This window comes from Hemitrygon akajei, chromosome 1, assembly GCF_048418815.1.
Source record: "Hemitrygon akajei chromosome 1, sHemAka1.3, whole genome shotgun sequence".
Classification (NCBI taxonomy): Eukaryota; Metazoa; Chordata; class Chondrichthyes; order Myliobatiformes; family Dasyatidae; genus Hemitrygon; species Hemitrygon akajei.
The window spans coordinates 190,210,791-190,222,236 of record NC_133124.1 but is presented as its reverse complement, the minus strand read 5'-3'; the positions used below and the strand labels follow the sequence as shown (position 1 = coordinate 190,222,236).

At 44.7% G+C, this 11,446-nt stretch overlaps 1 protein-coding gene across 1 annotated transcript in view; it reads left to right on the top strand.

Annotated features, from left to right (window-relative positions):
- The first annotated feature begins 2,855 nt into the window (after positions 1-2,855).
- Positions 2,856-11,446, top strand: part of LOC140733756 (lysoplasmalogenase TMEM86A-like) — a 37,406-nt gene continuing 28,815 nt past the window's right edge. Inside the window, exon 1 of the mRNA XM_073057498.1 lies at positions 2,856-3,235. Within this exon, the coding sequence (XP_072913599.1) occupies positions 3,233-3,235 (3 nt within the window). The 5' untranslated portion in view covers positions 2,856-3,232. The remainder of the gene's footprint in view (positions 3,236-11,446) is intronic.

Here is an 11,446-nt window from a genome sequence, read left to right as displayed (position 1 = left end):
CTGAATGAGCAATGAACCTATGACCCTGACCTCACTGTTCATCCTATGCATTGTGTACTTCTTCAGTCTCGTCGTAACTGATAGTGTCTTGCACTGCTCTGTACTGCTGTCACCAAACACATTTCACGGCACATGTCCGTGGCAATGAACCTGATTCTGAAAGGGAATTATGTGAGAAGTTGGAAGGTGATAGGTGGAGGAGGTTAAGGGCTGAGAAAAAAGGAGCCTGATAGGAGGAGACAGCGACTGGCTGTCCGTCGTTTCCAACGGTGACGGTTAGATTTGTGCAGTTCTGTTGTGTGTTCGGAGGTGGCTGCTGAGTCCAGGTGTTGGGTGACCTAGACGGCCACACTAGGGGCATGAAAACACTGCTGGATCTGGAAGTGGAGCCGCCGCTACTGCTTTCCTTCTTCGTCAGGCAGCGGTTAGCACCGCTCGGCGTCTCTCCTCCTGGTTGTTGTGAGCGGTTCTCGCCAGCCACTCCGGTTTTGTGCTCTCTGTTCCAATGCTAGCTTTCACGCAGTCTCTGAACCTCCCACAAGACCTGCCACCATTCCTCTTGCCCAGTAAAAGCTCACCTTATAGTAGCTGCTTGGGGATTCGGGAATCCTTCATGTGTATGACATGTCCTGTCCACCGAAGCTGTGCTTTTACAATCATGGCCTCAGTATTCCGGGGTCCCTGCCCTGACGGGGGTCTTGAGGTCTGTGACTCGATCCTGCCAGTGGATGCCAAGGATCGACCTCAGACTAGGCATATCGAATCCCTCCAGCGTTCTGAGGTGTCCAGGTTTCACGTCGATTTGGGAGACAGCTGAGGACTGCAGTTTCATCCACTTTTAGTTTTGTGGACAGGCGGAAGTTGTGCTGATTCAACACAAGGAGTCTCAGTCAACCAAGGCTGGTCGACCAAGGACTGGCTGGTCTTGCATATCCCGGTGCTGATTTCTCTGTCCGGTCAGCCATCACTACAAATGACACTGCTGTGATACTTCCTCTGTTCTCAGACCTGTTCCCGCGATAGTGATAGAGGTGGTGGTAGCAGCTGATCCAGGTTGAGATAGGGCTTTGGTCTTGCTTAGGCTGATGGTAAAACCAAAGAGACGCGAGGCTTCAGCAAATTTGTTGACAATTAGCTGAAGGTCAGACTCAGTGTGAGCCACCAGAGCACAGTTGTCGGCGTAGAGGGTTTCAAGGATGAGTTTCTTGTTCAACGATGAGTTTCTTGACTATCTTTTTTCTGGCACGTAGACTGAAGAGTGATCCATCAAGCCTGTTCTTCAGATAGACACCTCATTCGAGGTCTTTGATTGCGAGGTTCAGTACATATGTGAAGAACAGGTTGGACAGCACAGGGATCAGAACGTACCCTTGCTTCTCTCCATTTCAAATATTGAATGGTTCTGAGGTGTTGCTACTGGAGAGAGCTCGTCCAGTATTACTGTCATGAGAAAGGCAGATGAGGTAGACGAATTTGCGTGGGCATCCCAATCTTGACAGAGTTGTCCAGAGCGCTTTCTGTTTACCGTATCAAACGCTTTAGTTAGATCTACAAGGGTGGAGTACAGTGCACAGGGAATAAAGGGAAGGAGGTAGGGAACCAGAGGGTGATGGTGGGGAGGTTAGGAAGGTAGGGGAGGGGAAGACAAGGGGTGAGAGGGCCACTGGAATGAAGACAGAAGTAGGCATAAGAGCAAAAAAAATAGAGGGGAGTGGTTACTGGGAGTTAGAGAACTCAATGTTGTTGCTGTCATGCTGGAGACTACCAAGACAGAATATGAGGTGTTGCTCCTCCAACCTGTTGGGGCAGTAGGGGAGACCTTGGACAGACACGTCACTGTGGGAATGGGAAATAGGATTTGGAGTGGGTCGCCACCAGGAGATCCTGGCTGCTCCAGCGGACAGAGTGAAATTGATCAACATTTTGTTTATAGATGCACCGTAGAAAGCATTCTTCTAGGGTGCATCACAACCTGGTATGGAAGTTGTCCTGTCCAAGACTGGAAGAAGCTGCAGGAGATCGTGAACACAGCCCGGCACATCACACAGACCAATCTTCCATCCTTGGACTCACTTTACACCACACGCTGTCGGAGCAGTGCTGCCAGGATAATCAAGGACACGACCCACCCAGCCAACACACCTTTTGTCCCTCTTCCCTCTGGGAGAAGGTTCAGGAGCTTGAAGACTCGTACGGCCAGATTTGGGAACAGCTTCTTTCCAACTGTGATAAGACTGCTGAACAGATCCTGACCTGGATCTGGGCCGTACCTTCCAAATATCTGGACCTGACTTGCACTACCTTACTTTCTGTTTTCTATTTTCTAATTACGATTTATAATTTAAATTTTTATTATATTTACTTCGATTTGTACTTCAGGGAGCGCGGAGCGCAGAAACAAATATCACTGTGATGATTGTACGCTCTAGTATCAATTGTTTGGTGACAAAAAAGTAAAAGTTTAGCAGGAAAGGCAACATCCCCATCAATTCCCTAAGGGCGTCTCTGGCCCACGATCACTCGAGGTACAGAAGCAACCTTTGGAGTGGCATTGGGGACGTGCAGTCAGTGAGTTGCGGGGGACAAGGAAGTTCGGCGCCGTCTGTACGAGTGCACCGATTCACAAACTCCCCACCCAGCTCACCCCTTGGGCACCTCATGTGCAGTCTGTGGGAGAGCCTGAAACGCCCATGTCGTCAGCTCAGGGCCTGCCGAGGCGGACCGGTAACACGTCAGCCTCGATACCAAAAATATCCAGAAAGATAAAACCACAAAGGCAGATTACTGCTTCTGGGCTTGTGAGATTTTCTTACCCAACACAGCATCATGTGACTGAACTCTTATCTTTTTTTATACAAACATATGAAACGACATCAACTGAGCAAATGCATGCTGTTGCATTTGTATCCAATACTCTTTAACCACTCAGGAACCTGCAGGCGAGGTCACACCTCCAACTCAGAGTTAGTCAGAGGCTTTCAGAGAAAACTGGACCAGCACCATTACAAGCAGCAATTCAGACACTTCCTGTTAAACCTCCTCTGGAACTGGAAAGCCTTTGACAAGTTTGAACTAGGCAACTTGAGGGAGAATCAGTGTTAACTTGTTGGGTGCATCCACATTCCATTCTGTGGAAGAGAGACCAGTCCAACTTGTTTAAATTTGACTAATAAAATCCATCCAATTACGAGCAAAAGGCAATAGTGGAGCGGCGTTGAATTCAGCCACCCTCATGGTAAGTCCTTTCAAACTTAAAAAATTAATTGTCTTACTCATCTTTTCGATTTCACTAGCTAAGAAAGTGCTGGAAGGGACATTTTTAATGATCAGGAAAATCTTTCAAACAAATGGATCTCTGGATTATAACACACATAGGTTTGTAATCAGGAATGAGCAGGGCAACGTGTGCTGGAATGAGCAGGGCCGCGGAATTGACTGGGGCCTGCGTATGCAGCCCTCTTGACGGCGCAGCAGTCTGATAAATATATGCGGTGTTACAAGCGAAGATGGCCCCTGAGATGAAGTACTTCCTGTCTGTGGAGTCACGCCTGATATACAACAGCAAATTTGGGAGATAAGGTCTAAAAGCCGGCTTGTAAGAAACAGAATTGTTACAAGATCTTTTTACTTTCACTTCTGCATTCTCCTTTTAATTGACAATGATATTAGGGAGCGGCAAAAAATGAGATCATATTCACAAAGATCAAAGGCAATGTGAATTCAGACCCCACACATTATCCTGAATCTAAGTACTCGGTGCTTTCTGCTTTCACCAGTTTATATTACCGGTAGTCTTTTGGTTTCATTCTTTTTAATGACACTCTGTTAAAGATGTGTGGGAGTTGTAGGAAACATGTTATAGATGCTTCCTTCGAAATAGTGTCAAAAGCTAAGGCTAACAGTAGACTGGGTGACATTAATAAACATGAGGCAGGCTTGTAATGTAAAAAAAATAGCTTCAATATATATGCAAGCCAGTTCATTCAACAGGATGAAATCTGGTCACAGGAAACCAGCTGGTGGTTTTATTACCAGAGGAGCAATTTAGAAATTCGGACTAATAATGCAAAGTGTTAAACCCCACTATAGCAACTGGGGAGTTTCAATTTCGATTAATTAAACCATTGGGGCTTGAATCAAAGGTTAGTGTCAGTAGTGAAATCACCAGATTGCACTGAAAATTCAACTGGTTCACTGGACCCTTCAGAGATGGAATCTACCCGGAACTGTTTGTGACTCTAGACCCACAGCAACATAGGTGACTTTTAACCGTCCTTGGAAATGGCCTTGCACGGGGTGAAGTGGATGGGGAATAAACCTCAAGTAAATCATGGCTCTCAAACATGCACCTAGACCTTACTGAACTTGAGGTGAGAACAGTCATATACAGCTGGAAACGTAGTCCCACTACACACTACTCTCGAGGTGGCTGCAGTGGGGTTGACAGCGGTGTTTGCCAAGATCTGGAAAAAGATGTAGAGGTCTTCATGTTCATCTAAACATCTACGTAACACAGGACTCTCCAGCTGTTCCCCAGGATACACATTCAGGCAAGAATCAGAGACACAGGAGATTCTGCAGATGCCAGAAATCTTGGGCAAAACACACACACACACACACACACACACACACACACACACACACACACACACACACACACACACACACACACACACACACACACACACACACACACACACACACACACACACACACACACACACACACACACACACACACACACACACACATCCAAGTTGAAACTCTTTACTAGGACTGTTTATTTCCCCCAGCAGGTTCTGCCTGACCTGCTGAGTTCCTCTGGCATTGTTGCTCAAACAATGACTGAGACCAGCTTGGGGAAGGACAGATTTCCATCCGTGCAAAGCTTGCTGGTCTTTCTGTGCAAGCCGCTGTTTGCAACCAAAGGCTGGAGACGGGTAGAGAAGTCTGGGCTGAGGGACATTCTGGCACACAGGGTGTGTGGGGAAAGGTGACGGTACAGAGTTTCCCTGATAATGCACACAGAAGGGCTGTGGCCCCTGTGTACTCTCAAGCTAATCACTGATGGAATGCTTGTGATTCAGAATTGAACACTATGTTGAAATAGTGTAAATATTCTAAACAAGTGTTGAGGTATAATTGACCACAATAAGTAAGCAGTGTCCTAAACTGTAACCATACACTCAGTGGCCACTTTATTAGGTACACGTGTAATATCTATTCAGCCAATCATGTGGCAGCAACTCAATGCACAGGAGCATGCAGACACGGTCAGGAGGTTCAGTTGTTGTTCAGACCGAACATCAGAATGGGGAAGAGATGTGATGTAAGTGGCTCTGAACGTGGAATGATTGTTGGTGCTGTACTGGGTGGTTGGAGTATCTCAGAAACTGCTGGCCTGCTGGGATTTTCACGCACAACAGTCTCTAGAGTTTATAGAGAATGGTGAAAAAACACAAAAACATCCAGTGAGTGGCAGTTCTTTGTGTGAAAATGTCTTGTTAATGAGAGAGAGATCAGAGGAGATGACTAGACTGTTTCATTGGGTTTCATTCCTAAGACCATAAGACATAGGAGCAGAATTAGGCCATTTGGCCCATCAAGTCTGCTCCTCCATTTGATCATAGCCGATCTATTTCCCTCTCAACCCCATTTGCTTGCCTCCTCCCCCATAACCTCTCCTGCCTGACTAATCAAGAACCTATCAATCTCTGCCTTAAATACACTTAATGACCTGGCCTGCATAGCCACATAGTAACAGATTCTCTACACTCTGGTTAAAGGAATCCCTCATCATCTCTGTTCTAAGTGTACATCCCTCCGTCTGAGGTTGTGCCCTCTTGTCCTAGATTCCCCCACTGTAGGAAACATCCTTTCCATATCCACTCTATCTAGGCCTTTGAACATTTGATAGGTTTCAATGAGATTCCCCCTCATTCTTCTAAATTCCAGTGAGTACAGGCCCAGGGCCATCATACGCACCTCATGTGACAATCCTTTCATTCCCAGAATCACTTTCGTGAACTTCCTTTGAATTGTCTCTAATGTCAGCACATCCTTCCTTAGATAAGGGGCCCAAAACTGTTCACAATACCCCGAGACCTCACCTGTGCTTTATAAAGTCTCAGCATTACATCCTTCAGCAGATTTTAGTCTAAATATGCTAACATTGCATTTGCCTTCCTCACAACCTGCACGTTGACCTTTAGGGAATCCTGCGCGAGAACTCCCAAGTCTCTTTGCACCTTGGAGTTTTGAATTTTCTCCCTGTTTAGAAATCAGTCTACACTTCTATTCCTCAACTTAATAAAGTGGCCACAGGGTGTATATTTTATGAATAGGATCATTTGGTAAATAAGACCGGGATGGGGAATAAATGCTTGCTAATTTTTCTGAGATCTCAAGAATGAATCAATAGAAAACTGATAAAAATGAGAAAAATGTGTGTTCCCCCGATTAAATTGGCTGTAAGTAAAATGCCCGCTTCCGGTTGCAGATGATACTAAGATAGGTGGCATTGTGGATAATGAAGTAGGTTTTCAAAGTTTGCAGAGAGATTTAGGCCAGTTAGAAGAGTGGGCTGAACGATGGCAGATGGAGTTTAATGCTGATAAGTGTGAGGTACTACATTTTGGTAGGACTAATCAAAATAGCACATACATGGTAAATGGTGGGGCATTGAGGAATGCAGTAGAACAGAGTGATCTAGGAATAATGGTGCATAGTTCCCCGAAGGTGGAATCTTATGTGGATAGGGTGGTGAAGAAAGCTTTTGATATGTTGGCCTTTATAAAACAGCATTGAGTATAAGAGTTGGGATGTAATGTTAAAATTGTATAAGGCATTGGTGAGGCCAAATTTGGAGTATTGTGTACAGTTCTGGTCACCGAATTATTGGAAAGATGTCAACAAAATAGAGAGAGTACAGAGGAGATTTACTAGAATGTTACTTGGGTTTCAGCACCTATGTTACAGAGAAAGGTTGAACAAGTTAGGTCTTTATTCTTTGGAGCGTAGAAGGTTGATGGGAGACTTGATAGAGGTATTTAAAATTATGAGGGGGATAGACAGAGTTGACGTTGATAGGCTTTTTCCATTGAGAGTAGGGGAGATTCAAACAAGAGGACATGAGTTGAGAGTTAAGGGGCAAAAGTTTAGGGGTAACACGAAAGGGAACTTCTTTACTCAGAGAGTGGTAGCTGTGTGGAATGAGCTTCCAGTAGAAGTGGTAGATGCAGATTCGATATTCTCATTAAAAAAAAAATTGACTAGGTAAATGGACAAGAAAGGAATGGAGGGTTATGGGCTGAGTGCAGGTCGGTGGGACTAGGTGAGAGTAAGCGTTCGGCATGGACTAGAAGGGCCGAGATATCCTGTTTCCGTGCTGTAATTGTTATATGGTTAAGCTAAGATGAGAGCAAAAGAACCAGCAAATTAAAGACACAGGTGATTCAGCAGAAGCTACACACACGCACACAAACACACAGACACACACACAATGCTGGAGGAGCTCAGTGGGTTAGGACTGTTATTCCCTTCCAGAGACGCAGCAAATCAGGGACCCTGCTTAATGCAGAGTCCTGCTAATAACATTATTCATCAGATGGTGAGGAATGCATTCCCAACACTGATTTGCTACATTTCTGATTTTAAACCATTACATCTGATCTCTGACTTCTCTCACATCCATATCAAACATTTGCTGCCCGTCCAAGCTGTTATCACAAGCCCAGCCTCGTGGAGGTGCAAACTCAGTAGGGATCACTCCCCCTGCTTCAGTCGTGTCCACCCACTTAAAGCAATCGCTGTACAAGTACAAGCCTGCCTGAAGCTAGGATGATATTGTCAATATGAATTCAATTCTGCCTCTAACTCAGTTGCGAGGAACTCTGGTTATTCTGCATTGCTCGTCTGAAGTTGCTGAAGACTGTACTGTGCGATCAATGGGCATCAGCAGGTGGTCCCTGTCCTTTCAGTATCCTTTCCAGTGCAGGGAGATGATCAAACAACGCTCGGTTAGAAACAGAGTCTGGTTCCACGTAAGGAATTTGTTTAAAGCATCCGTCCGTACTGTGTTACTGCCGGGATAAGGAGAGCTGTTTTCTCTTCAAACGATTCCCAGCTGATCTTTAATTTTGATTTTTATCCCCATTCTTCGTCCTCAAGGCACCAAGTCCTTGCTAGGTGCAGTGCCTGGAAATCTTTGCCGAATGAGCTTAGCTGTGATCCTGGTCTAGGCCCTGAAACCCAAACCTAGTCTTGCTCTCACCTGGTACGCGTGCTGCTGGCCGATCAGGAGCAAGAATCCTGGCTCATTGTGGCCGCACGTGTCTGAAAGGCACTGAGATTCATCTGGCTATCCAGCCCAAGTATGGGCTTCATCATCGAGATGGCAGATGAGATTTTATAGGCACAAGTTCACGGCAATTTCTCTGAGTTAAGGAGCGACCAATCAGCAAGAGGGATTCATTAGAAAGGACCAATAAAAATAATTCAAAGGCAAGCGGGCATCTATTCTGTTGGGAGTATGCCAGATTTAGAGTGGATATGGCTCATGAGGCTTGGGTGAGATTAATTCTTCTGTAAGTCTCTCCCCCTCTCTCTCTCTCCCCTCCCCTCTCTCTCCCCCACCTTTTGTTCACTCCTTCATCTATTAGTGGAAAGTAGATTAGTGAGAAAGGCTCTTGGGGCAGTGTTTTGTGGGATGTGGGAAGCCTGGGAGACTTCCAGACTCCCAGATAAACACATCTGCGCCAGGTGCACTGAGGTGCAGCTCCTGAGAGAGTGTTTAAGGAACTGGAGCAGTGGCTCGATGGCCCTCGACTCGTATGGGATAGACAGGAGCTACAGGGAAGTAGTCACCCCTAGGTTGCAGGAGACAGGTAACTGAGTGACTGTCAGGAGAAGGAAGTGCAGAAGGCACCTGTGGCCACTCCCCTCAATAACAAGTATACAACTTTAGATACTATTGAGTGGGACAACCGACCATGGGAGAGATCAGTGACCGGGTCTCTGGCACTGAGTCTGGTGCTGTGGTTCAGAAGAGTTGAGAGGACAAGAGGATGATAGGAGGTTCCTTAGTCAGAGAAACAGAGACGAGGTTCTGTGGGCGTAATAGAGACACCTGGATGCCAGGATCAGGGATGCCTTGGATTGTGTCCGTAGCATTCTCAATGGGGAGGGTGAGCAGCCAGAAGTCTTGGCATATTGGCACCAGTGACATAGGTAGACAAGGTGAGGAGGTCCTGAAGAGAGATTTTAGGGAGTTGGGTAGAAAGCTGAGAAACAGGACCTCAGGGTAGTAATCTCTGGATTGATGCTTGTGCCACATGCCAGTGAGGGTAAGAATAGGACGATTTGGCAGGTGAATGCATGGCTGAGGAATTAGTGCAGAGGGCAGGGGTTCAGATTTCTGGATCATTGGAATCTCTTCCGGGGAAGGTATAAAAGGGACAGTTTACACCCGAACCAGAGAAGGTCCAATATCCTTGTGGGCAGGTTGGCTAGAGTTGTTTGGGTGGGTTTAAATTAATTTTGCAGGGGGATGGGAACCAGAGTGATAGTGCCGAAGATGAGGTAGCTGGTTAACAAACAGAAGCAGTGTGGAGTGAGACTTTTAGCAAGGAGAGGCTGATGACAGGGCAAAATTGCAGTCAACAGGATGAGCTGCAATGTAAAAGGTGGACAAAATCGAAAAAGCTGAATACAGGACTGAAGGTGTTATATTTGAATGTGCACACTATACGGAAATAGGTCGATGAACTTGAAGCACAGTTCCAAATTGGCATGTGTGATGTTGTAGGCATTACTGAATCATGGCTGAAAGAAGATTGTGGCTGGGAGTTTAACATCTAATGATACACTTGTATTGCAAGGGCAGGCGGAAGGTAGAGGGGTGTGACATGGCTCCGTTGGCAAAAAATCATTTGGATATATACCTCAAGAATGGTTGAAAAGAGATAAATATTTAATGAATATACTGTTGGTGGCTGGTAAAAAGACTCTTACTAGGAAATGGTTATCACAAGAGAGCCCGACTTTAAATACATGGATGGAAATTACAATGGACATTTACAAAATGGAGAAGATAACAGCATCTGTTAACCATAAGCTGGAACAATTCGATTCATACAGGGGAAAAATGGTTTAACTACATAATGCCTCATAGGCCTGATTTTATTCTCACAAATCAATGAATCTGTTGTAAAAAAAAAAGATCACTCCTACTTGTAAATAGTTCTTTCCTTTCGCTTGTTTTTTCTTTCCACTCTTTTCTATAAGTGTATACCTCAGATAAATACTTTGTGGAGATTTGTGATATATGTGATTATATGATATATATGTACAATGTCTGAAATACATCTTATGGAAATGTCTGTTTGATGATGAACTTCAATAAAAAATAAATTACAAAAAAGAAAGAGGTGACATAGGGTCAAAAGATGTTGAATCATTGCGGATAGAGCTAAGGAACTGCAATTGTAAAAAGACCCTGATGGGAGTTGTATACATGCTGCCAAACAATAGTAAGGATGTGGCTTACAAATTACAATGTGAGATAGAAATGCATGCCAAAAGAGCTAAGTTACAATAGCCATGGGGGATTTCAATACGCAGGTAGATGTGGAAAATCAGATTGGTGCAGGATTCCAAGAGGGGGAGTTTCTAGAATGCCTGCAAGATGGCTTTTTATAGCAGCGTGTGGTTGAGCCCACTGAGGGATCAGCTATTCTGAATTGGGAGTTGTACAATAAACTGGAATTGGTTAGAGAGCTTAGGTTAAAGAACCCTTAGGGGAAAGAGATCATAATATGATCAAATTTACCCTGAATTTTGAGAAGGAGAAGCTAAGTCGGATGTATCATTATTACAGTGGAGTAAAGGGAATTACAGAGGCATGAGAAAGGAGCTGACCAGAACTGATTGGAAAAGAACACTGGCAAGGATGATGGCAGAGCAGCAATGGCTGGGATTTCTGTAAGCAATTCGGGAGGCACAGGAAATATATAGTCCCAAAGAGGAAGAAGTATTCTAAAGACAAGATGACACAACTGTGGCTAACAAGAGAAGTCAAAGAGAGGGCATATAATAGTGCAGAAATTAGTGGAAAGTTAGTGGATTGGAAAGCTTTTAAATACCAACTAAAAACGTCATTAAGAAGGTAAAGATTGAATACAAAAGTAAACTAGCCAATAGTATTAAAGAGGATACAAAAAGTTTCTTCAGATACATAAAGTGTAAAAGAGAGGCGAGAGTGGATATTAGACCACTGGAAAACAATACTGGAGAGGTAGTAATGGAGGACAAGGAAATGGAAGATAAACTTTGCATCAGTCTTCACTGTGGAAGACAATAGCAGTGCGGTGGAAGTTCCAGATGTCAGTGGTCATGAAGTGTGTGAAGTTACCATTGCTAGGGAGAAGGTTACTTTACTTTATTGTCA